This window comes from Notothenia rossii, assembly GCF_949606895.1.
Source record: "Notothenia rossii genome assembly, chromosome: 6".
NCBI lineage: Eukaryota > Metazoa > Chordata > Actinopteri > Perciformes > Nototheniidae > Notothenia > Notothenia rossii.
The window spans coordinates 5,566,386-5,592,927 of NC_136909.1; the positions used below are offsets into that span (position 1 = coordinate 5,566,386).

The following is a 26,542-nucleotide window of genomic DNA, read 5'->3' on the forward strand; positions in this document are numbered from 1 at the left end:
GTCCACAGTGACACCGTCTCGACTCAGAAGCTGAAGGCGTGTCAGCAGGCGTTTCCCCAGGCGAGGCATCATATCAGAGAGGGATATCTATAGCCAGAGAGCATTATGGGAAATGGGTTATTTAGACAGTCAAACTATGTTAGGACTTCTTTATTTTCCCAGCTTATATTGCAATCCCCTGTGGGTTCAGGTTAAAGGGCGCAGAGCGTACTTCTTTTCAAAGCTTCCCTAGGGGTTAGCTCCTAAATAACATTTCTCATTCTTAAATCTGTAGAAAACCCAGACTAATCATGAACATGCCTATTTCATGGCCGGTCATTTGTACACCTGTTTTCAGTGTTTATGCTAAACTAATCTATAGCTTGTGGTTGTATACTTTAAATATGTTGGTTCTATCTTTTGTTTGTTTGGTTGATCATCTTTTACAAGGGAAGAATTGTTGAAATGAAGTCGTCTATACTTCAATCAATCAACCTGAACACACAACAGTATGTATTCCACAACATGGAAACAATCATTCATTTGCATTTGTTTTTGGAGATTTACTTGTAATTTGGGTAATGTGTGTGTGTGTGTGTGTGTGTGTGTGTGTGTGTGTGTGTGTGTGTGTGTGTGTGTGTGTGTGTGTGTGTGTGTGTGTGTGTGTGTGTGTGTGTGTGTGTGTGTGTGTGTGTGTGTGTGTGTGTGTGTGTGTGTGTGTGTGTGTGTGTGTGTGTGTGTGTGTGTGTGTGTGTGTGTGTGTGTGTGTGTGTGTGTGTGTGTGGATGCCATGGATACAAGCAACAGTAACCCCTCGTTTAAAAGGCTTTGAAAGGAGAAGAGGTGTGTGTGTGTGTGTGTGTGCCCCAGTGTCCCAAAGCAGATGTAAGGGCCTCTTTTGTTTCTCTTTGTGTTTCAGGGGCTCTCTGTAGTAAACACACAGAGTTGGTAGAGTCAGTGTGAGTGGAGGTGCACTGACTCAGGAGCAGAACATGTTCGTCACTATCCTGCACGGAGGTTAGTAAAGATCCTCTTTCTTTTATAATCTGGTAGCTTTTCAAGTGTTTAAAAATAAGTCCAAGTATCCTCACGTGATTATGTAAATATGAAATGGTGTTTTTTGTATCTTTCTTATTTTTAACAATATTATTTTCTTGCCAGACAGCAGGATGGAGATATTAAATCTCAACTGTAAACTGATAAACTTCATTCATCATTTAAAGGAGCGATGCGGTCTGGATTTTAAAGGTAATAAACAAAAATGTTAGTAATGGTTATTATAATGACTTTAAAACGAGGATATCTGAGTCACATTTTTAACAACAGCAAAGATTTGAAAAAAGTGTTTGTGTTTACAGAAATTACCTCATAGCAGTAAAAGGTTTTCACATGTTTTACAGATACTTTTTTTTAAAAGAGGACCTATCATGCAAAATGCACTTTTTGATGTCTTTTATACATAAATATGTGTCCCCGGTGTGACGGGGAACTCACGCAGCGTCAGAAAATAAAACCCTCTCTTTTTCTCCGTACCCAAATCTCTAAAAACGGGGGAACAACGGAGCTGATCCAGATTTGTGTCCGATATGACGTTCCCAGCAAAACCCTGGATAGGCTCCAATACGTCCAGAACTCTGCCGCCAGACTTCTCACCCACACCAAGCCATGGCAACATATCACCCCCACCCTCATCCACCTACACTGGCTGCCGGTCAAGTCCCGGATTCAATACAAAACACACATCCTCACGTACAAGTCCCTCCGTTCCCTCGCCCCCCGGTACTTATCGGACCTTCTCCATCCCTACACCCCTTCTCGGAGTCTGCAGTCCTCAGACACGGGCCTGCTTTCCATCCCCCGCTCTCGCCTCCGAACTGTTGGTGACAGGGCGTTCAGTGTTGCGGTCCCCACCCTCTGGAATGCACTTCCTGCCGAGATCCGTAACGCTGCCTCCCTGGTCATCTTCAAATCATCATTAAAAACACACCTGTTCACCCTTGCCTTCGGGCCCTAGCCCTTTTCTGGTCCCCCGGCTTCCTTTATTTCTTTCTTGGTTTGCCCGTTTGTCTGTTTGTTTTGTTTGTCTACCATGTACAGCGACCTTGGGTCCCTTGAAAGGCGCTATATAAATATAATTTATTATTATTATTAAATGGTTTAGGACCAAATGATATCAACGACCTCCTGAAAAAGTATGAACCATCCAGGAGTCTCAGGTCTTCTGTGAAGGGTCTGCTCTCTGCTAAAAGAGTCAGAACTAAACATGGAGAATTAGCGTTTAGTATGCCCCGACCATCTGGAACAAACTGCCTGAATCCTGCAGGTCAGCTGCAACTGTTGATACTTTTCAATCGTGATTGAAAACGTATCTCTTTGACGCTCCATTTGGATGAGTTGTTCAAACTCAAACTGCAGTATTGCTTTTTATCATGTGATTTATACCTGTTGTGTTGATTTAATTATCTTCGCTTTTTAAATGCGTGTTTTTAAATGCCATGTGCTTCCACTGTATTTGTTTTTAAATGTCTATTTCATTTGGCACTTTGGGTTGCCGTGTGCTGAAAGGTGCTGTATAAATAAACGTGCCTTGCCTGCCTTTGAAGCTCATTTGCCTCTCAGGGCCTCCGTCATGTCTTGTGATAGTAACATAATGCGTCCCCTCGTGCAGCGTGCGTGGAGCTGATGGACAGCGGTGGGAAAGTGATGGATTTGGAGGCGAAGCAGCAAAGTGTCGCTCTGGCCAGCAGCGTGCTGACGGAGAGACAACACTACTTCCTGCTGAGAGTGTGCAGTAAGTGTGGCGTTTTTATATGTACAAGAGTGGTGGGGCACAAAAAACTTAAATGTCTATATAAGCTTCTGCAGTGACGTGCAGTGAGGTTCATGGCTGGTGAGGCACTGGCACTGACTCTTCAGGTTTACAAATATTATATTTTGACCTAAATCAAAATATAATATTATTTTCAAAAGCTTTTTTAGTCTGATGCTTCGATTAATTTTAAACAGACAGTTCAACAAAAGGAAACCCAAAAATGTAATTTTATCATTTAAATATTGAATTGTTCTCTCTTAGTAAGATCCCATTTTCAATAAAATTGTGGTCTTACCTTGACTTGAAGATGAAGTCCATTTGCCTATCCTTCTGGACAAAAATGTATATTACTTGTTTATAAAAGTCCTCCTTATCTTCTTGTAGTTTCAAAAGTCTAATCGATAGATTTATGATTCGAAAATTATAAAAGTAGGGTAGACATGTGGATATTATCCGACTGAACAAAACGTGTATTTATCTAACAGGTACGTTCCCCACATATCTTATTTTGAGCTATTTTCTAAAATCCTATGGAGAAATCTCATTGCTTTTTTGTGGAGGGAACCCATGCGCAGCTTACTTCCTGGTTTTAGAGCCTCATCCCAATACTCCTCCTTTCCCTCACTTGCGTCCCTTCCTTGCATCTTAGCTCCGCCTCCATAAGATGCGAGTGAGAGACACCATGAGGTGACGCGAGGACAGAGGAGTCCCCAGGTATTAATTGGGATGTCCTCGTTCACTCAATCGTCACTCTTAGACGACGTCTGTTAATGATGACATGTGCACAGCTGTATCCCCTCTCATGGGGCTTAACTGAATAACCCTTTAGAACCGGCCCATTTCTGGTAAAATATTTATTTAAATAAATGAATCTTTCTCTTGTTAGTCAAGGAATTCAATGTATGATGGTTGGTCCTGCTTTTGTGTTCCGTTTTGGTGTAAAATGTAGCCTACATTTAAATACAAATATAATTATAGTAATGTGAAGTCTTTTAGAAATGAATTGCACATAATAATTCCCACGGAGCTGTGAGCACTTATACATTTATGTGACGCTTTTCCACTCATCTTCCGGTTGTCGGTTTTCCTCTGTCGGGGTTTTTATACGCGAGTAGTGAAAACACTTCCGCATAGTCTGCCCGCGTGTATCCTCCCTTTCGTCTCCTCCCGCACCCCTCCTACCTCACCCCTCCTCGGCTCCTCCGTGTGCATTTCAGCTATTGGGACGTCCTTCAAAATGGCGTGTCTTGATCGATTTCCGGGTCAAGTCCCGGAGGAGGGGAAGAGAGGAGTCGAGGAGGGGTATTGGGATGAGGCTTAGGACTCGTCTCTCGTCTCCTCTTCACACACCGCACTTTTTCGCGGAACACATACTTACAGCCAATCAGCTCTGAATTATGTTAGATGACTGGTGGGGATGGCAGCTCAGTGCCCCTATGGTCGTTATTTGTTTGCAACACAGATTAAATAGGACAATACTCTTTTTTGTTTTTTTTTACAATCACTGTTCACTTCTTAGACAGTGAGAGGGAGGGGCATGATCGGGTTTTGCCCCACATGGCTCAAAACGTCTCAATAGGCACACACTGTAGACACTAATTAGAAGAACACAGACTAAAACAGCAATGTACAGACAAATCAGATGATTAAACATGATCTTAAGATATATTTCATATATATACATTTATTTTTTTTGCATTTATTTTTTATCATTATTTTTTATACTTTCTGCTGACACTAGGTGGGGCTGTGCCTGCCCCTAATGACCAGTCGCGTGGATCTAATGTTTAAACATAATGTCGATAAGGGACAAACACTTCTTTTTATTTTGTGAGTTACATTATTACATCACCTGGGCGCCTCCATAGGGAGGTGTTCCAGGCACGTCCAGCTGGGAAGAGACCAAGGGGTAGACCTAGGACCAGGTGGAGGGGTTATCTCTTCGCTGGCCTGGGAGCGCCTTGGGATCCCCGAGTCAGAGCTGGTTGATGTGGGAAAGGCACTTTTGGGGCTCTCTGCTGGAACTGCTACCTCCGAGACCCGACCACGGATAAGCGGGAGAAGATGGATGGATTATTACATCAGTTGTAAATGCATTGTTTTTGCTTATATAGGAACTATAGGGTATGCCTTCGTCCAAAACAAACGAAAAATGTATCTAATAAAATATTGAAATGAATATAATCAATTATAATAAAAGTAAATAATTATGAATAATATATTAAGGGAAATGGATAATGTAAAAATGGTGTCTCTTTCATAAAAAAATAAAATAATGTTTTCATTTGGATTTGTATAGTGTTAAACTACCGTATTGCTGCTATACTTGAGGTATTCTACATTTATGTATGGGGAGAATATCCTACAAATGTATCCAGCTGTTATTATACCACATTAAAATACTAATTAATATATATATTTTCTCCAGGAGAGGACGATGCTGTAGGTCAGAAATATGTTTCTCTCCTGAACCCCTGCAGACATCCGGAGATAACAGGTAACAAACCAGCATATTTATATATTAAAAAAGGCTCTCTAAAGCCTCCTCTTGGTCAACATTAAAATATAATTAAATGATCATTTCTTCCTTCGTAGAGCTGCTGAAGAAACTGTCAAACCCCGATCATGAGCAAGAGAAGAAGACGAGAGGACGGACGCAGAGGAGCAAACACATCTCTGAAAACAACAAGAAAAAACAAATCAAATAGTTTATTAAAGTCCGAGGTGGAAGAAGTACTCACATGTTGAACGTTTTGTAAAACTAGCTATACAGCGTAAAATCCCTCTGTTGGAAGAAACCTGCATCAAAATATACTTTAGGTACAAAAATACAGATTATGCAGAATTACACATTTTAGAATCATATATTTGATTCTAATTTACTATCATTATTGATGAATTATTGAAGGTGGAGTTTATACTTACACTGCTTGGTAGTTGTACCTTTAATACAATATAATTATGAGGTGATTTACATATTTTATGAAGCTATCAAAGGCACATAGTGGAGAAAAAAGTACAATATTTGCTCTGACATGTGGACGAGTAGAAGTATAAAGTATGATAAAGTGAAAATATTCAAGTGTAATACAAGTACCTCAAATGTGTACTTGTACTTGAGTAACATTACGTATTCCCTGTTAGATTGTTGTTTATTTTGTTATGTGTTTTATGCTATGTTTTTATGGTATAGTGTTTTGCAATGTGTGATGTTTTTTTTTTATATATAAAGGGAATTCATGTGTTTACTTTTTACATCATGCAATTGTACAAAATATTCATGCAAAAACTGATGAATAAAGTTTATTTAAAAAAATAGAAAAATGCAATAAAACGGTTTAGCATATTTGAAGAACACAACTGTATTTTGTTTGTTTGTAGCCTTTATTTAACCAGGTGAAAATCCCATTGAGATCAACGATCTCTTTTTCAAGGGAGACCTGCAGTACGTCGGTTACACATATAAACAACAGAAAACAAAAAGGACATTGTTAAATATGTTCTTTATTCTCGCATCCAGGAGAGAAGCTTTAAAATGAGACGAAATGGAGTCTCTGAAAAGATTCAAATGGGATACTTTAATTAAAAAAGACGCGGTAGTGTTACAGACAGAATATTGTTCCGGCAGAAAACAGCTGTGATCTGGCTCTCCTGAGCAAGAAGAGAAGCCAATCCCCCGTTCGGTGCCATTATATATCCTCTGCTGGCTCCTCCCCGCCAGCCGGCTCGCCTCGCCTCTAAGGTCCGTTGTTGCATTTAAACAGAGGATTGGTACTTTTCACATTCAACATATGCTTAACACGCCTTTTCTCCTCATATTCTCTTTCATCACTTTTCATGTAACACATTCTAAACGCTGTAATCAATACTCTAAAACATACAGAAAATGCTTCACGGCTGGTTTGGTTTCCGGTCATTCCGGATGTTTTCACATGCTACTCTCGTCTGTAAACAATAGTGTATTCAAATAAACTGTACTTTCATTTAATATTCAGCATGGTAGTATCTCGACATCTATAGTTGTAGTGTTAAATCAGTAGGTTTCGGTTTTCACCACACCACGTCATTTCGCTACTCAATTCACCTCTTTAGGAAATCGTATATTAGCCACATGCTAAATGCTAACCGTAGATGAAGGATTTTCAGAATAAAAGCTTAACTGCTTGTGCACAGTAATTTCTGGTTTTTCAGTATAAAAGAGCTTTTAAACTGACGGTATGTTTAAGCTACATTATACCATCAAAACATTGATTTTAATTTCTAACAACATCAATACAACATAATTACAGGGGTACACATTAGCATTCACAATGACATTATATCTAATATCATGTAATCTATCCGAGCTTTAAAATGATGCAGGGGAACCAAAATGCTAAGTTTAAAAAAAAATTGCAGAGTGTTCCATGCTAGAGGAGCAGCACACATAAAAGCTTTAGTACCTAAAACAGTCCTAGCACTTGGCACATGTAATAAAAACACATCCTGGGATCTTAGGCAATAGCTACTTGCCACTCTGTGAGATCAAAGAGCATATATAAGTTGGTAGTTTACCCAACATGGCTTTATAGATGAACATGTACCAGTGACTGAGCCACCGTACAGTAAGTGATGGCAAACCTGCCTTGGCATACAGGGTACAGTGATTAATAAGTGCTTTACAATTAGTGACAAATCTCAGTGCACTGTGATAGGCGGCATCTAACTTGTTCAGGCAATAGGCAGGTGCATTCATCAAATCACCATAGTCCAGCACAGGTAAAAAGGTCACAGTGACTAGCCTTTTCCTGGCCTCAAGTGAGAAACAGAACTTGTTCCTGAAAAAGAAACCTAGTCTAACCCTCAGCTTTTTAAGCAGGTTATTGACATGAAGTTAGTGAAGTTACCTTATTGTGTTTTAATTTATTGTATACTTTAATGTCAGTTTTTGATGTTTAGTCCTGTCTTCTGTATGCATCTGTTCCTCTTAGATTGTTGTATTTATTTCAGAAAGCCACGCTGTTTTAAAGTCCCTTCCGCATTGGCTTCATGCTCCGGAGGGAGGGAGGGGGGGGGGGGGGGTCTAGGGTTAATTACTGACAAACATCCACTGACAGCCTCTGGACACACCGTAGCTTCTGCTAAACCAAATCCTGCGTCAGACTGCGAGAAAACACACTGTTATATAACGAGAGGAGCAGAAACAGCACCGAGCTGCACGAGCTGCTAACCCGCAGAAACTTCAATTTAACCCGCAGAAACTTCCACTAAACCCGCAGAAAGTTCCACTAAACCCGCAGAAACTGCCCCCTTTACAGCCTCCGAAATGTCCTCCTGTGAGTTTGAGTCCCTGGAGAAATGTCTGGAGACCCACCTGCCCGAGGCCGAGCTGTCCGAGGTGAAACGCATCTTATTCGGGAAGGAGACGAAGTGAGTTGGGGTCCAGGAATATGGAGCTTTATTTTTATTTTTATTACCATGCTTTTTCTGTTCTATGTTTTCCTTCTTGGTAAATTATTATTCTGCTCAGTCAGTGGACTTTGGTTAGTTCAACTTCTGTCAGAGCTGAACAACCTTTAACCTGTGCAAATAATAACCTCACATGTGTGTTAAAATAATGTTGTGTTTGAGGCTTTTTTGGTAACAAATAATGCTGGAAAGCACCCTGGTCCAGAATATGTCATAAATACATTTAAAAAATGACACATTTTAGTATTTTTATTAAAAAAAAAAGGTAATGGTAATATGTCGTAAAAAATTATAAAAAAGGCAATATTATGGTTTTTATATTAAAGTTCATTAAAAAGTCAGAGTATAACTTCCATAAAAAGTCATAAAAGTCATGTTATATGTAAAAAATACAAAAGTAATTGTTTAATATCTCATAAAGAAATAATAAAAGAACGTCATAGTATAAAATGTTGTAAAAATAAAATCATTAAAGATGTCATATTTTATGACAATTATATAAAAAGTTATTTTATAGTTTGTATTATTTTCACATACAGTACTCACTCATATAAGGAAGCAAAAACAACACAACAACAACAAACAACAGACACACCATTATTTACTAAGAAAAGCTAAAAGGGACAGTTTAATAATCACAGAAAATATATACATGCAATAATTATTAAATTGTCATTATAGTGCAGTAATAGAGTCATTCCCAGGAGAAAAAGCTGCAGCATGAAACCCCCCTAAATATCAATGTAAAGACCTGAGGCCCACCTGAAATACATGTTATTACTGTGTGTCCATTGTGTCCACATTCCCAAAACTCTCCTCTCTGACAGGAAGTTGGATCTGCCGGCAGCTGCTGTCAGCGCCGCCTCGGAGCGGGACTTTGAGCTGCAGGGCTTTGGGTTTGAAGCGTCTCCGGAGCAGCTGAGGCCGGCCAGGAGGACCCGGGTCGGACTGATCCAGAACCAGATCGTGCTGCCGACCGACGCCCCCATCCTGGACCAGGTCTGGATCACACACGCGTTATTAACACACACCTGATGTGGTTGTCAGTTAGAGTTTACTAAACATTGAGAGACTTGACATAATTTAGCTAGAGTATATAATGTCATGGTATAGTATGTCCTACAAATATTTGTAACAGAGTATTCTTACACTCTGGTACTTCTAATTGTATTCAAGTACAAGATCTGAGTACTTCTACTTTTACTCAAATACAAGATCTGGGTACTTCTACTTTTACTCCAAGATCTGAGTACTTCTACTTTAACTCAAGTACGATCTGAGTACTTCTCCCAACTCCGGTTAAATACGTCGTAAAAAGGTCATAGTCACTTCGTAAAAATATATATTTATACAATGTACATATTATGTGATAAAAAATAATTTTCATGTGACAAATATCCTAAAAAGTTGATTCCAAAAAATGGAAAGACTAATAAAGAACTGTATGACTATGTCCCCCTCCTCCTCAGATCACTGCGATGCACAGTCGGGTGGGGGAGATGGTGGAAGTGGCGGCCATGTGTGGTGTGAACATCGTCTGCTTTCAGGAGACCTGGAGTGAGTTTCTTTATTAAATCACAGCCACACATTACACTTCATCTACAGAAACACACTCAGAGTGATTCCTCTCCACAGCCATGCCCTTCGCTTTCTGCACCCGAGAGAAGGAGCCGTGGACGGAGTTTGCCGAGTCTGCAGAGGAAGGAAACACCACGCGATTCTGCCAAGAGGTCAATCATTACTGCAATACAAGTATAGAAGAAATACTTACAAGTTCATATTAGTATATTTAGATGTTTTCAGTGGAATTACTCTTAAAGAAAAGCAATCTGAAGGTAGACGAATGGACCATTGACCTTTGCTTCATCACATCCATCTCTATCTCCCTGTCTATTAAGGGCAACACCTTCTTAAAAACAAGTATTTAGGATTACATCAGATATATTTATTGTCTTTATCAGCACAAATGTGTTTTTTGCTTCTCCAGTTAAAGTCCTGCATTCAAAATCTCTCTTAGTAAAAAACTATAAGTATTAGAATTCAAACGTGCTCCAAAAGTACTCATTCTGCACATTTTAGAATAATATATATCACAATATTGGATTTAAAATATGGGTGGATTATTGGATTAACCACTTTAATGTTGCAGCGGTTAAAGGAGGAGCTTATCTTTTATAACACATAAAAGTACATATGTACATATACTGCAGGGTAGCATGTGCATCATAGTCATAGTATATTATGTCATAAATCTATGTTTTAAAAATTAATGTTAACTATGTTAAAAATACATCATAATATAGTATGCCATACAAAGTCAAGGTAAAGTATGTCAGAAAATGTCAGAAAAAGTCACAATATTTTGTTTAAACAATAGAAAGTCTTGAAAATGATGTCAAAGAAATTCACAAAAAGTCCCACTAATATTTGATGAAAAGTCATTAAGATGTCATGATATAGTATAAAATACAGTTAATAGACAGTGAGAGAGGAAAGTACTTTAATAAGAAGGCAGCTTTCACAATTATACATTCATTTAATAAAAAATAAAGTAAATAAAGAAATTGCTCTATATAAAATTACATTAGTCACCACAACCATTAAAATGAATTAAAAAAAGAAGTCATAGATATATCACCTATATCATATGGTAGTTTAACTCGGCCTCACCCATTCATATAGTTCAATCAGGAGAGACGGTTTTGATGTAAGAAAACATGTTTATTGCCAGGAATAAACAAATGAATGTGATGGAGTTTTGGCGATTAGGCCCCGTTGTGCGGGAGTATCATTCGGGAGGGGAGAACCGATCCGATGAAACCCCCCGGGGTCTAGACCCTGGTGGTGGTGAATGGATGGTTGGGGTCGGTCTGAAGGGGAGTGGCCTAGCTTGACCCTGGTGGTGGTGAATGGATGGTTGGGGTCGGTCTGAAGGGGAGTGGCTTAGCTTGACCCTGGTGGTGGTGAATGGATAGTTGAGGTCGGTCTGAAGGGGAGGGGCTTAGCTTGACCCTGGTGGTGGTGAATGGATGGTTGGGGTCGGTCTGAAGGGGAGTGGCTTAGCTTGACCCTGGTGGTGGTGAATGGATAGTTGAGGTCGGTCTGAAGGGGAGTGGCTTAGCTTGACCCTGGTGGTGGTGAATGGATAGTTGTGGTCGGTCTGAAGGGGAGGGGCTTAGCTTGACCCTGGTGGTGGTGAATGGATAGTTGAGGTCGGTCTGAAGGGGAGGGGCTTAGCTTGAACCTGGTGGTGGTGAATGGATAGTTGAGGTCGGTCTGAAGGGGAGGGGCTTAGCTTGACCCTGGTGGTGGTGAATGGATGGTTGGGGTCGGTCTGAAGGGGAGGGGCTTAGCTTGACCCTGGATTCAGAAGGACAGGAGGTTAAACGGGTGGAGGAGGGTTGCGTCGAGTCACCTGAAATGACAGCCCAATCCCAAACCACTCCCTCAACCCTACCCCTCCGTGACGGAGTGAACTCCGTCTGTAGCCACACTCGCAGCTCAACGAGGCTCCCTCCTGTCAGATGGAGGGAGTAAATACAGCGGCAAGCTTTGGGACAAACTCCCCTCTCTCCGGTAGTAACAGGAAATGCCGTAACTGTATGAAACAACGGTTTCAAATCAGCATCTCTTAGACAAAAAATGTAAATTAATAACTCAAATAAAACTCCAAACATATTTCATTGTGTTACTTTTTTGTAAAGCTCTTTTAGTTTTAAACCTGATGTTTATAAGCTTCTTAGTTTTTGCAACAGTCTGTAAATATACACAACTTTATAATAAAATGCACACATTTACCTTGTTCTAGACTAAACACAGGTATGATCCTAAGTTAAAACATATGAGGTTATCATGAGGTTGTGAACATCGCAGTTTATCAGTGGATGTTTGCTGGAACTACTTGTAAACAGCGTGTTTCCTGACGGACACACACAGCGTGACTCCGGTCAGGTAGAGACCGGTCTCAAGTCAGCACCGCTGCAGACTCGCTGTTTGAGGGCTTGATTGCTCACTCCCCCTCTACACCGCTCCACACTCGTAGGTTTGGAACAGCCCTCAATATGGGGGACCCTCCGCGTGAACGCGCAAACGGAGGGGTAGGGTGTAGGGGTAGGGTGTAGGGGTAGGGTGTATGGGGTGGTTTGGGAATGGGCCGACAGCTGTCAGAGGGGAGAGCAGATTTAAAAGGGTTAGCGGAGTGCTATGATAGGCTTGTGAGAATAGAGCGAAGTGATTGGTTAAGCTGGGGAGTGACGCCCCCGATCACTTATTGAGAGGAGAGAGAGTAGTAACATGGAAATAGTTAATGAATGAGTAAAGACGGTCTTCCTGGTTGAACTTGCGCTGAGCTTCATTAGTATATTTAGTATTATGATCCTTTTAAATGATATTAACACTGTGCTTTCTGTCTCTAGCTGGCCAAGAAATACAACATGGTGATTATTTCTCCGATTCTGGAGCGAGATGCTCGGCACAGCACCCTGTGGAACACCGCCGTGGTGATCTCTAACACCGGGAACATCCTGGGAAAGACCCGGAAGAACCACATTCCCAGGATCGGAGACTTTAATGAGGTCAGTGTGGGAATTTTGATTTATTTTACACATTTTATAGTATTTTATAGATATGACTTTTACATATTTTCCATATGTTTTATTCAAATGTGTTTCTATGCAGCTTTATTTTGATTCAGACATATATTGTACTTAATTTGAAAGTATTTTCCTAATATGTTAATGTTTGTATTTTATACTAGCTATATTTTTACATATATACATACACTATACTGTATATTACCCATACAAAAGCTAATATCTTTATTTCATATATATTTTACACATTTTATAAAATTGTTCTTATTTTATTGTTAATTATTTTTATAAAGCTTTCATTTTGATGGATATATAGTGTTCATAGTTTTATTATTTGTATTGCACTTCTCTTCTATACAGCTTTCAATTGAACTCAGATGTATTTAACCTTTTTACAGAGCATTTTAAAATATATGTATGTAATATTTTCTTCAATAATCCCCCGAAGCAACTTTCTTGAATGTAAAAAAAACGTGCTGAGACTTATACAAATAAATGTAATGTTCACTGTGTTTCTTTCCCCCCTCAGTCCACGTACTACATGGAGGGCGACAGCGGACACACGGTGTTTCAGACGCAGTTCGGGAACATCGCCGTGAATATCTGCTATGGCCGCCATCACCCTCTCAACTGGTTCATGTTCAGCATGAACGGAGCGGAGATCATCTTCAACCCGTCAGCTACTGTCGGAGCGCTCAGGTACAATACTCAGTACTGTTAATAGATATTCAGCCCATTGTCAGGTTCATATTAGTGTATTTAGAGGGTTTTCACAGGAATTCATCTTTAAAAAAGCAATTTGAAGGTAGCAGAGTGGACCATGGACCTTTGCTTCATCACATCTTTCTCGATCTCCCTTTCAATTAAGGGAAAAACCTGCTTAAAAACAAGTATTTGGGATTGCATCAGATTTATTTATTGTCTTTATCAGTGCAAATGTGTCTTTTGCTTCTCCAAGTACAGCAAAGTTACATTAATAAAGCTACCTGGTCTCTACTGGGACATGTCTCCATGCTTTAATGTTCAAAAAGCTCTTTATTGTTCTCATACTGTCTGTGCTGCAGCACCTCTTTTCACCCTCTGTCTGAAACCAGAGCCCAGTCTGCTCTGATTGGTTAGCTGGCCGGCTCTGTTGTGATTGATCAACCCATTAGAGATGTCCCGCCCCCTTAGCCTATCAAGTACAATGTGTTGGAGCGCTAGCCAATAGGAGCACGAGTGTTACACAGGGATGTTGTGTCCTTTGCAGACCATTTATATGCACTAAAACATAAAAAACACACTACAGGAAATGGAAAACCCCAAGAAGCAGAATAGGACCTCTTATATTATCTCTTGTCTGTTGATGACGCCCACAATATTATTTTTTGGTGACACCTGGAATATTTTTGACATCCTCCTGGATTCCTCTTACAAATAAATATACACTCACATTATCGTTTTGTCGGAAGAAGTCAATTCTCCCCATGCTTGAATATAATGTATTTTCTTTTGGTCCTCAGTGAGCCCATGTGGTCGATCGAGGCGAGGAACGCAGCGATCGCTAACCACTGCTTCACCTGCGCTATAAACAGAGTGGGGACGGTGAGTTAGTCTCAGTATCTGCAAACATATACATTTAAATTAGAGATTATTAGGTAAATGCATAAAACATATGACAATGTCTTTGGTCACCACCACTGATTGAAAGTGAAATTATGTGCATTGTTGTTTTTCCATGCAGGAAACTTTCAAAAGTGAATTTACATCTGGTGATGGAAAAAAAGGTGAGAGATTTGACATCCAGCTGGATTCATCTTCTTCTTATGTATAGACACATGCATGTTCTAGCATTTGGATTTCTATGTTGTAATGTATTATCTTTTTAATTCACATACGACATCTATTGCCCGTCTGTCCGTCCTGGGAGAGGGATTCAAGATTCAAAGGTGTTATTGTCATATGCACTAAGCTACAGTGTAGAAAGGGCAATGAAATTATTCTGACCCGAGCTCCTCCAACAATCCAACATATATAATAAAATACAAAATACAAAAGCTTATCCTCCTCTGTTGCTCTCCCCAAGGTTTTACAAAATGTTGTCCTCGTTAACCGTGGGGTTCTTTCGTTAACCGTGGGGTTCTTTCGTTAACCGTGGGGTTTCTTTCGTTAACCGTGGGGTTCTTTAGTTAACTGTGGGGTTTATTCCGTTAACTGTGGGGTTTCTTCCATTAACTGTGGGGTTCTTTCGTTAACCGTGGGGTTTCTTTCGTTAACCGTGGGGTTCTTTCGTTAACCGTGGGGTTCTTTCGTTAACCGTGGGGTTTCTTTCGTTAACCGTGGGGTTTCTTCCGTTAACCGTGGGGTTCTTTCGTTAACCGAGGGGATCTTTAGTTAACTGTGGGGTTTATTCCGTTAACTGTGGGGTTCTTTCGTTAACCGTGTTTTTTTTTTCGTTAACCGTGGGGTTCTTTCGTCAACCGTGGGGATCTTTTTCGTTAACCGTGGGGTTTCTTTCGTTAACCGTGGGGTTTCTTTCGTTAACCGTGGGGTTTCTTTCGTTAACCGTGGGGTTTTTTCGTTAACCAAGGGGATCTTTTTCGTTAACCGTGGGGTTTCTTTCGTTAACCGTGGGGTTTCTTCCGTTAACCGTGGGGTTTCTTTCGTTAACCGTGGGGTTTCTTCCGTTAACCGTGGGGTTCTTTCGTTAACCGAGGGGATCTTTTTCGTTAACCGTGGGGTTTCTTCCGTTAACCGTAGGGTTCTTTCGTTAACCGTGGGGTTCTTTCGTTAACCGAGGGGTTCTTTAGTTAACTGTGGGGTTTATTCCGTTAACCGTGGGGTTTCTTACGTTAACCGAGGGGTTTCTTCCGTTAACCGTGGGGTTCTTCCGTTAACCGAGGGGTTTCTTCCGTTAACCGTGGGGTTCTTTTGTTAACCGTGGGGTTCTTCCGTTAACCGTGGGGTTCTTCCGTTAACCGTGGGGGTCTTTCGTTAATTGTGGGGTTTCTTCAGTTAACCGTGGGGTTATTTAATTAACCGTGGGGTTCTTCCGTTAACCGTGGGGTTTCTTCCGTTAACCGAGGGGTTTCTTCCGTTAACCGTGGGGTTCTTTTGTTAACCGTGGGGGTCTTTCGTTAATTGTGGGTTTCTTTCGTTAACCGTGGGGTTTCTTCCGTTAACCGTGGGGTTCTTTCGTTAACCGAGGGGATCTTTTTCGTTAACCGTGGGGTTTCTTCCGTTAACCGTGGGGTTCTTCCGTTAACCGTGGGGTTCTTTCGTTAACCTTGCGGTTCTTTCGTTAACCAAGGGGTTACTTACGTTAACCGTGGGGTTCTTTCGTTAACCGTGGGGTTCTTCCGTTAACCTTGGGGTTCTTTCGTTAACCTTGGGGGTTCTTTCGTTAACCGTGGGGTTTCTTTCGTTAACCGTGGGGTTTTTTCGTTAACCGAGGGGATCTTTTTCGTTAACCGTGGGGTTTCTTTCGTTAACCGTGGGGTTTCTTCCGTTAACCGTGGGGTTCTTTCGTTAACCGAGGGGATCTTTTTCGTTAACAGTGGGGTTTCTTCCGTTAACCGTGGGGTTCTTTCGTTAACCGTGGGGTTCTTTCGTTAACCGAGGGGTTCTTTAGTTAACTGTGGGGTTTATTCCGTTAACCGTGGGGTTTCTTACGTTAACCGAGGGGTTTCTTCCGTTAACCGTGGGGTTCTTCCGTTAACCGAGGGGTTTCTTCCGTTAACCGTGGGGTTCTTTTGTTAACCGTGGGGTTCTTCCGTTAACCGTGGGGTTCTTCCGTTAACCGTGGGGGTCTTTCGTTAATTGTGGGGTTTCTTCAGTTAACCGTGGGGTTATTTAATTAACCGTGGGGTTCTTCCGTTAACCGTGGGGTATCTTCCGTTAACCGAGGGGTTTCTTCCGTTAACCGTGGGGTTCTTTTGTTAACCGTGGGGGTCTTTCGTTAATTGTGGGGTTTCTTTCGTTAACCGTGGGGTTTCTTCCGTTAACCGTGGGGTTCTTTCGTTAACCGAGGGGATCTTTTTCGTTAACCGTGGGGTTTCTTCCGTTAACCGTGGGGTTCTTCCGTTAACCGTGGGGTTCTTTCGTTAACCTTGCGGTTCTTTCGTTAACCAAGGGGTTACTTACGTTAACCGTGGGGTTCTTTCGTTAACCGTGGGGTTCTTCCGTTAACCTTGGGGTTCTTTCGTTAACCTTGGGGTTCTTTCGTTAACCGTGGGGTTTCTTTCGTTAACCGTGGGGTTTTTTCGTTAACCGAGGGGATCTTTTTCGTTAACCGTGGGGTTTCTTTCGTTAACCGTGGGGTTTCTTCCGTTAACCGTGGGGTTTCTTTCGTTAACCGTGGGGTTTCTTCCGTTAACCGTGGGGTTCTTTCGTTAACCGAGGGGATCTTTTTCGTTAACCGTGGGGTTTCTTCCGTTAACCGTGGGGTTCTTTCGTTAACCGTGGGGTTCTTTCGTTAACCGAGGGGTTCTTTAGTTAACTGTGGGGTTTATTCCGTTAACCGTGGGGTTTCTTACGTTAACCGAGGGGTTTCTTCCGTTAACCGTGGGGTTCTTCCGTTAACCGAGGGGTTTCTTCCGTTAACCGTGGGGTTCTTTTGTTAACCGTGGGGTTCTTCCGTTAACCGTGGGGTTCTTCCGTTAACCGTGGGGGTCTTTCGTTAATTGTGGGGTTTCTTCAGTTAACCGTGGGGTTATTTAATTAACCGTGGGGTTCTTCCGTTAACCGTGGGGTATCTTCCGTTAACCGAGGGGTTTCTTCCGTTAACCGTGGGGTTCTTTTGTTAACCGTGGGGGTCTTTCGTTAATTGTGGGGTTTCTTTCGTTAACCGTGGGGTTTCTTCCGTTAACCGTGGGGTTCTTTCGTTAACCGAGGGGATCTTTTTCGTTAACCGTGGGGTTTCTTCCGTTAACCGTGGGGTTCTTCCGTTAACCGTGGGGTTCTTTCGTTAACCTTGCGGTTCTTTCGTTAACCAAGGGGTTACTTACGTTAACCGTGGGGTTCTTTCGTTAACCGTGGGGTTCTTCCGTTAACCTTGGGGTTCTTTCGTTAACCTTGGGGGTTCTTTCGTTAACCGAGGGGTTTCTTTCGTTAATTGTGGGGTTTCTTCCGTTAACCTAGAGGTTCTTCCGTTAACTGTGGGGTTTCTTCCGTTAACTGTGGGGATCTTTCGTTAACGGGGGGGTTTCTTCCGTTAACCGTGGGGATCTTTCGTTAACGGGGGGGTTTCTTCCGTTAACCGTGGGGTTCTTTCGTTAACCGCTGGTTTCTTTCGTTAACCGTGGGGTTCTTTCGTTAATTGTGGAGTTTCTTCCGTCATGTTCTTTGATATATCTTACAAGAGCAGCGCCACAGTATTGCCCTCATATTATATTTTCCAGAATTGTTTCAGTCCCAGTTGGAGTAACAGATTCTCTCCTGGTGTTTGCAGCCCACCATGACTTTGGGCACTTCTACGGCTCCAGCTACGTGTCGGCCCCAGACGGCAGCCGCTCTCCGGGTCTCTCCAGGACCAGAGACGGGCTGCTGGTGGTGGAGATGGATCTGAACCTGAACAGACAAATCAGTGATAAATGGAGCTTCAAGGTAAATATAACAATCGTGTAAAAAAACTCCCTTTGTGACACATGTTTTGCTTTTGTATGCCTATAGATATTTTGTGTATTGTTTGACATTCTATACCTTGACTTTTAGGATTTTCCACTGCTATACACTTTTTTAAAATATATTTTTTAACATACTGTAAATTAAAAATAAGGCATATTTTCCGCATATTACATTATAATTTTTTTACATGATGTATTTTTTAAACACACTATACTATGACTTATTTCATACTTTTACCTTCATACCTAAAATTACCATGATCTTTTCATATATATATATAAAAAAAAAAAACATACTAACCCTTACCCTTTTTTAAGATATTTGACTATACTATATTGGGACTTAAAAACAATGCGTTTTTCCATGATATTTTTTACACACTATACCAGGGGTTCCCAAACTTTGCCATGCCAATGACCCCCATATAGCATTATCCTCTGGCGGGGACCCCCCTGTTGCATATTATTTTTTAAATGATGTGTACAAGTGCCTCCCGATGGAGCATGCAATGTGTTGCCACTACATTTGGAGCCTTCTGCCTGATCAAAGCTGTCAGTCCGCTTTCTTTGCCTGTCATAGCCCCACTGCCCCATCTGAACACACACCCACACAACGAGACCAGTCAAGTCCATTTGAGATGATGTACTCATCTAAAACTTGGAAAATGTCTCTTCATGTGGTCCTACCTTCCATTGCTTTGCAAAATAATATTTCCTCAACAAAGTTGTCATCTGAAATAAATCTGATGTATGCAAGCAATTCTGCAACATTTGCTACATCCGTGCTCTCATCCAGCTGCAGTGCGAAACATTCACTAGCTCTCACTTGCTCCAAAAGCTGAGCAGATACTCAGTTTCACTCTCAGTAGCGGCAGCTCGATTCTGATTGGCTTGAAGGGCGGTCGTGTGATTCAAAATCCAAAATATTAAAAGATTGGCATCAAAGGACACATAGATTGATAGATATACAGTAATTAATATCATCTAAAAAAAAAAAATGTAAACTTAAAAAAAAAAAAAAGAATCCCTTTTCCCTCAAACTTTGCGTGACCCCCCTGGTGTCCCCTGGCGGCCCCCCGGGGGGTTGGGGCCCCCACTTTGAAAAACACTGCACTCTACTAAACATTTTCTCATAATTTTCATATACATATATATATATATATTTTTCCTTACATTATTATTTTAAACATACTATAACTTTTTACTATTTTATATCTATCTATGACTTTTTTTCCCTGACATACTTTACATAAACATGCTATGACTCATTTTTCAACATACTATACTATGACTTTTGTCGTCGTATTAATATTACTATTCTCCTGGATGACTGTTAATCTGAGACTGTCCTTCTCTCTGCAGATGACTGGCCGTTACCCTGAGTACGCAGAGGAACTCACCGAGGCGGTCAAACATGACTTCAAACCAAAAGTTGTGAAGGAGTAAAGGATATTCCTCTTTAGTAAATTAAAGTATGAAACAAACCAGGTTCAGACCCTGTCATCATGTTTAAATGTGTCTGCAGCGGCCACAATCATAAAGAAATGATCCAGGCAGGATTCGCTTTGTTCCATTTATTTCATATCAAAATGTACGGTTTCCTCTTCCTTTCCTCAAGCCTTTCCTTCATGGCTTTCTTTGTTTAATCCTGCTCGAATCACCATGTTAAAAAAAACATATGCCTATTAATTCTCTACTTCCACCGATATATACGATTACACCAGGTGCCCAAAGATGCCTTCAAAAGAAAAGGACATGGTTAAACCATACACCCCAGCACGTGCACTCCGCTCTGCATCAGCCTAACTGCTCGCTGCACCCGCACTGCGAGGGGGACCCAAGTTCCCATCAGCAAAAACAAGTGGGTTTGCTATCCTGGCTCCAAAATGGTGGAATGAGCTCCCCATTGACATCAGAGGCCTGTACTACGAAGCTGGTTCAACCTAACCTGGATATGTTTGAGTTAGCCGGTTGGCCTAATCCAAATCATACGCGCTCTCGCTAAACGGTACTACGACGCGGGTTATCAAGTGGATCGCTCAAGCCAGCCGTGTCCTATTAAATTAGGTGCGCGTTCACATGAAAGTGGTGGTATTTGGAGCATTCGACCAATCACAAACATGGAGAAGCATACTGACAGCGCCGCGTCATACTTCCTGAATGAAAAGTCAACTATAATATTATACATATGAAGAAGTTAAACTTTAAACCCCCATGACTTAAACACTTTATCAAGGATAAAAGCCACATAGCTGCACCTGCAAGGTGAATACAGCTGGTAACAGAACAAGTGTTTGAATGCGTACATTAACAGGTTTATGATATCACTGCCCCGTCTAAGACACGAGTGGATCCGACTTTAATTACATTTGTCTCCAGTGTTTCGTCAACTTAATGTGTTGCTTAAAATAATACTTCTGCATACAGTATGTGACACTGTGAGTGTTGCACGGCCAGATACGGCTCAGCTGACTCAGATAAGGAAATATATGGTACATTATGATGTGATATGCCGCGGACTGTACTTCATGTTACTCTGATCCGGTTACTTGTGTTGTGGCAGATATCTAAGTAAGCTTTCTTAACGCTAATGTTATAATAGTCACATTGCTCTGAAGATGGGAGGTGATGTTCTATTAATGTTCACGTTCACACAGTCGGTGATTTTTGCCGGCCGTCTTTCCTGCAACGGCAGCTTTTCTGTATTTCCTTTCTCCTGTAATATGACTTGATCGCTTTAAACTCCGCACACTGAGCTCTGATTGGTCAGCAGGCAGTGCTTTCACTGAGTTGAGCTCTTAGCCTGCAACCTAACCTGCTCCGGGGCAGGTTAGCCGCACAGCATAAGTTACCATGGAGATCTAGCCTGCTAAAAAGAGAACCAGCTTCGTCGGACCGGAAACCCCGAGTTTTCCCTGAAGTTGGCCGGCTAAGCGAAAATCCTGCTTCGTAGTGTACCCCCCAGGACAGCAGAAAGCTTACACATCTTCCGGCGCAGACTGAAAACTCATCTCTTTCGACTCCACTTCGAGCAATACAAATACTAACTAAGCACTTATACTAACAAAGCACTTATATACTAACAAAGGACTGGCTTATCTAAAGCCAGTTGAGTAGCACTTGAAATATTAGCTCTATGAAACCTGATGTACTTATATGATTCTGTTTTCTTCTAGTTTGTATCTTCTTGGTCGAATGCACTTATTGTAAGTCGCTTTGGATAAAAGCGTCAGCTAAATAAAATGTAAAAAAAGCATAAAAAACTACTTAAATAATATCAAGAAACAAGAACAGCGAGAAAATAAATGTTTAATTCTTAAATACTATAAAGCAATATATATCTCCAACAGTGTCCGTCTTAAATACTGATTGCATTTAGTTGCAAGTAAACTTAATTCCAAAATCAATCATGTTCTTAATAAATTGATTAAACACATATTTTCATTTAATTTGTTATGAGCTTATTTTACCGCAGAGGAAAAACACAGGCTTGTGACCATTTTGATGCGACAATTATACACTTTCCTTACATTTTTAATTAATATAAATAGGTTATCTTAACATCAGAATCTACTTTAGGGAAGATAACGTTGAATTCTCAGTTTAAAACAATCAGAGAACTGAAGCCTAACTAAAGAAGCAAGTTAGCTTAATCTGGCTAATGCTAGCTATTTATTGTTGGGGAATAATTTTCTTAGGTATTCAACCTTTGACACAGTTCATAATGTTCTCCTTTCACTGTCTCTTTTCCCATGGCATAGGTCGACTGCCTTGTATTTCTGCGATCTCTCTTAAGGAGGGGCAGCTTGGGCCCATTGTTGTTGCCAGCTTATGACCGAGCACAAGCTGACATGAGATAGTTTATTATTCAGGGACATCTAGAAGCCCTTCTTTTTAGGGACGTAGGTTCCCTGGCGCACATTCTTTCCCATGGACGACAGTTCTAGTTAGATTCAGGGTCCATATTTGTTTAGTCAAACTGATGAGGAATGTTGATTATTACACTCCGAACTAGTTACAACCTGGAGCTACAGGAGAGTTCTTCAGAATTGATTTGGCATCTCTACCGTGTGGTCAACTCGTGGCCCGTGACATGTCTTGTGAATTCTCCGGCCAAAGCTCCAAATAAACCGTCAGTGTTTGCCATCAAAGCTTCGGCTCTCCTCGTGTCTCTCTGAGTCCTGACTCCCAATTGCTTCAGAAGTTTCCCCCACATTTATCATCTATATAGACCTCACATATTATATAAAAGATATCATTTGCAGATTTAATTCACTCAATCTTTGCCCAAATTTCAGGTTATATTGTGGTGTAAGTAACTGTACCAGAAGAATGACAATGGTTGAGCACATGTGCAAGTCCTTTAATCACAACATATAATAAATGCAGCTCTATGTTCAATAAAAAATAAAGTATGTGGTGTAAGACGTGCCGTTTGTTCTTCACCAAAAAAGCACAACCAGGAAATTCAGGAAAAAAGCTATTTCAAGGTTTATTATATTTAAATAACACACAATCATGTCTAGGTTTGTAAAGTGTAGTGCAAAAACTTCAACATAAACAACAACGGCGTGACGGTGAGGTAAGTTAACACCAATTTCAATTAGAGAACACATTAGTGGAGATTTGTTTTGCCACATGATTAAGAAAAAAAAAAACTTTTAATTTCTCCACAATTTTTCCACGACACCAACACACGAGATGTTTTACCCCATTAAAGTGAATGAAACTGTCAAATTCATTTTGATGTAAATCCAATATCCAGACAGAGTCCCATAAACAAGTGTTGCATTGAACGAGCATTTGACGTCACACTTTAGGGCTTTAATTACCTGAGACTCTCAAACTACTTCCTGTTTTCCTTGTTGATGAAATACAGTTTTGCATTGATGACGTATTTTTACAGGACGACACGGAAGTAAGCATTCCCGGCGATTCCTCGACAAAAAGCCAATGGGATTTTTGTATTGGTTTTCGGTCAAAAGCAAAAAATACCCTCTGTGGTTAACACACGTTTATGATACTTAGACATTTTGTTCAGTGATAGAATCTACTAGAATCTCTAAAGGAACTTCATCACGGTCACATGACTTCACCGCTAAGCTAAAGGCGGCTAATGTTGGGCTATACAGGAACTACAGCACGGTCACATGACTTCACGTAGCAACCGCTAAGCTAAAGGCGGCTAATGTTGGGCTATACAGGAACTACAGCAAGGTCACATGACTTCACGTAGCAACCGCTAAGCTAAAGGCGGCTAATGTTGGGCTATAAAGGAACTACAGCACGGTCACATGACTTCACGTAGCAACCGCTAAGCTAAAGGCGGCTAATGTTGGGCTATACAGGAACTACAGCACGGTCACATGACTTCTCGTAGCAACCGCTAAGCTAAAGGCGGCTAATGTTGGGCTATACAGGAACTACAGCACGGTCACATGACTTCACGTAGCAACCGCTAAGCTAAAGGCGGCTAATGTTGGGCTATACAGGAACTACAGCACGGTCACATGACTTCTCGTAGCAACCGCTAAGCTAAAGGCGGCTAATCTTGGGCGTGATGACGTTTAATCGTCTCATTTAGACACTTGTTAGCAACTGCCATTTTAAAATTCACCAGTGGGGTATAACTCACGTATTTTATGTCATAGAACAAAACGTTGTGTTAACCACAGACCTTATTTCAGGCTTAAAAAACAAAAACACATTCAGAAAAACCATTGACTTCCACACAAGGGAATCGGACGTTGAATACAGACTAATTTCCGTGTTTTAGGACTCTTTCCTGCACCACTCTATAAGAATAAAAAGTAACAATGAGGTAAGTAAAGAGGATTTAGATGGAGATGAAACTGGTGACGAGGATTCAACAGGACGAATAAATTAAGAGAGGAAGTCCCGCCTCTTCCAAGTGTCACTCATGCGATCTTATTTCTGGAAAAAATAAGAGATGAAGCGTTGTGTGGCCCTTTAAATAACGCCCACCACTGTTTTATACCAATCTTTTAAATTGACCAAAATATTTGTGTCTTTCGTCGTTGACTCCAAAATAAAATCCCGTCACGATCAATCGGAAGCGACTGACTTTCTCAAAAGGATAAATTAAATGTTCTGATCATCAGTCCTGGATGGGTTATAAGCACAAGTACATTTCCTATCTTGTCATGATTCTCACAGTTTGAGATTTCCTCAGCTCCAAAGTCAGTCGTTACAATTCCACAGTAAAATGAGTTTAGACTCATCTGCTCAGCGAAGGTGGATATAAAAATAAATTCAATATGGATTATGATCATCCCAGCCTTCGAGTGGTGGTATTATAAGACCGGAAAAACTGAGTAAGATAATATAGAAGCTGTGAGTCCTTGGATCTGAATCATCCTGTCGCTACGACGATGCGCTGAGGAAGAGGAAGATAAAACTCATCCTCACTGTCCATCAGCTCTCCTTATAGATCAACAGGATGTCTTCATCTGTCCCATAGCTCCGCCGAGCCTCCTCAAAAACACTGACGCTGGTGCAGCACACGCCTGGAAAACACAAAAAGAAAGGTCCGTTTTTTGTATTCTTTCTTAATCTTCTGTCAAATGCAATTGTAAGTAAAACAAAAGAGGCACAAAATATCTATTTCTGTTCAGTTTATGTCAATATTATGTTGTTTGAGTCAAATGAATAAATAAGTAAAATCCAGGATTTATTTTTCTATTTTAGAACATATTTCACATGCAATTGTATTCTATCATTACCGAATAAAAACACAGGTTAATGACGCCAAGTATTGGAGGAAAGGGGATGTACTGAAGATATTTAATATGACGTTCAAGAAGAAATTACAAAAATACATCTTCTGTTAAAATGTACAGTTAAAAAACGAACATTCTTTAAAAGCTTTGTTGTAAAAATGCTGCATTAATTGGGTAAAAAGTCAATTAATGGCAGATTTTTTATCCATTTATCAGCTGGACTTGAACACATTATACCTTTCAATCAGTTTGGTCTGTTTTTCCCTGTAACCAATTGATACAGTGACTTGATTTTTGTACAAATTCAGTGATGCCACATCCAGCGAGGGTTTACTCACGGTCAGAGTACGCCGGGTTGTTGTAGAAGATGCAGCCGGTGGTCCTGTTGTAGCCGCACGCCACCACGAAATGCCCCTGGTACGGCTTCCTGCAGAAACACTTCTGTCCCACGGGCAGGAAGCAGCAGTATTTGACGGGCGAGGAGCAGAGGTCACAGGTCAACACCACGGCGTTCACCAGGACGATCGCCACGTGGCCCTGCTCCAGGTGAGACTGGATCTCCTGAAGCAGCACAGAGCTGCGGGGAAACACAATCAGAATACCTTTATTCCCCCCCTCAAGGTTTCAAGGCTTGCATGGCCATGTGTGCATAGTTACAGTGTAGTTATGACAATGAAAATCTTAGGTCACAGGCTCCTCCCACAGTGCAACACATTAAAACAGAATATAATAGAAACAGAATATGATAGAAACTGTGCAGAATAGTCTATATACAGCAATTGGAATATTGATATATGTGAGTTGCAAACAGATGAATGTTATGGATGTTCTTTCAAAACTTCAGGTGTTGAACAGTCTCATGGCCTGACAGTTATCTCTTTGGCATTAATGGACTGATTAAGAAAAAGGCCCCTCTAGCTGCACTTGTACATATGCGACCTGTCGAAATCAGTCGCATTGACCCGAAGACGCGTTTTGAGTTGTATACACTGCTGGAAAGAGGAGATTCCTAGCTTTCCAATGATATCAGGATTGTTTTTGTACTCCAAATATTAAGCAAAAGATGTCACATTATATAATGACTGTCACCGAGTCATCGTTTTGAGAAAAAGGCCTTCAAAGTTCCTCTTCTCTGGAATCCATCGATCTGATTGGTTATTAGCAAATGATCAAAGTAGTAACGGAGGGAAGATATTTTTGTTTGGATTACTGGTCTGGGGGAAGCTTGGGTGTGTGAGTGTGAGTGTGAGTGTGTGTGTGTGTGTGTGTGTGTGTGTGTGTGTGTAGTTGACAGTAGGCCTATGTATGTGTGTGTTTGTGTATTTTTTGCGTTTGTTTCCCGGGGAAAACCCTCACGAGAAACACCGG

At 41.0% G+C, this 26,542-nt stretch overlaps 3 protein-coding genes across 3 annotated transcripts in view; 2 read left to right on the top strand and 1 right to left on the bottom strand.

The window, feature by feature from the left end:
- Positions 1–110: 110 nt before the first annotated feature.
- Positions 111–6,123, top strand: c8h22orf15 (chromosome 8 C22orf15 homolog). Its single transcript, XM_079688821.1, has 6 exons — positions 111–488; positions 899–996; positions 1,141–1,227; positions 2,648–2,770; positions 5,220–5,288; positions 5,387–6,123. Exons 2-6 carry the CDS (start codon positions 972–974, stop codon positions 5,497–5,499), a joined length of 417 nt encoding a protein of 138 aa, XP_079544947.1. The 5' UTR covers positions 111–488; positions 899–971; the 3' UTR covers positions 5,500–6,123.
- Positions 6,124–7,877: 1,754 nt separating this feature from the next.
- On the top strand, positions 7,878–19,991 carry upb1 (ureidopropionase, beta). The gene is made up of 10 exons (XM_079688817.1): positions 7,878–8,200; positions 9,067–9,238; positions 9,709–9,796; positions 9,875–9,969; positions 12,655–12,813; positions 13,361–13,530; positions 14,334–14,415; positions 14,555–14,597; positions 18,260–18,414; positions 19,797–19,991. Exons 1-10 carry the CDS (start codon positions 8,097–8,099, stop codon positions 19,878–19,880), a joined length of 1,152 nt encoding a protein of 383 aa, XP_079544943.1. The 5' UTR covers positions 7,878–8,096; the 3' UTR covers positions 19,881–19,991.
- Positions 19,992–22,782: 2,791 nt separating this feature from the next.
- Positions 22,783–26,542, bottom strand: part of gucd1 (guanylyl cyclase domain containing 1) — a 6,846-nt gene continuing 3,086 nt past the window's right edge. Inside the window, exons 4-5 of the mRNA XM_079687081.1 lie at positions 25,513–25,789; positions 22,783–24,961 (exon numbers count right to left, since the gene is read on the bottom strand). Coding sequence (XP_079543207.1) covers positions 24,870–24,961; positions 25,513–25,789 — 369 coding nt within the window. The 3' untranslated portion in view covers positions 22,783–24,869. The remainder of the gene's footprint in view (positions 24,962–25,512; positions 25,790–26,542) is intronic.

Bases quoted from the DNA above. Each gene is read 5' to 3' on its own strand.
- c8h22orf15 (XM_079688821.1), top strand. From the start codon at position 972: ATGTTCGTCACTATCCTGCACGGAG. The intron at 1,228-2,647 runs GTAATAAACAAA...CCCCTCGTGCAG, and splicing joins ATGCGGTCTGGATTTTAAAG to CGTGCGTGGAGCTGATGGAC. The intron at 2,771-5,219 runs GTAAGTGTGGCG...TATTTTCTCCAG, and splicing joins CTTCCTGCTGAGAGTGTGCA to GAGAGGACGATGCTGTAGGT.
- upb1 (XM_079688817.1), top strand. From the start codon at position 8,097: ATGTCCTCCTGTGAGTTTGAGTCCCTGGAGAAATGTCTGGAGACCCAC. The intron at 8,201-9,066 runs GTGAGTTGGGGT...CCTCTCTGACAG, and splicing joins TTATTCGGGAAGGAGACGAA to GAAGTTGGATCTGCCGGCAG. The intron at 14,598-18,259 runs GTGAGAGATTTG...TGGTGTTTGCAG, and splicing joins ATCTGGTGATGGAAAAAAAG to CCCACCATGACTTTGGGCAC.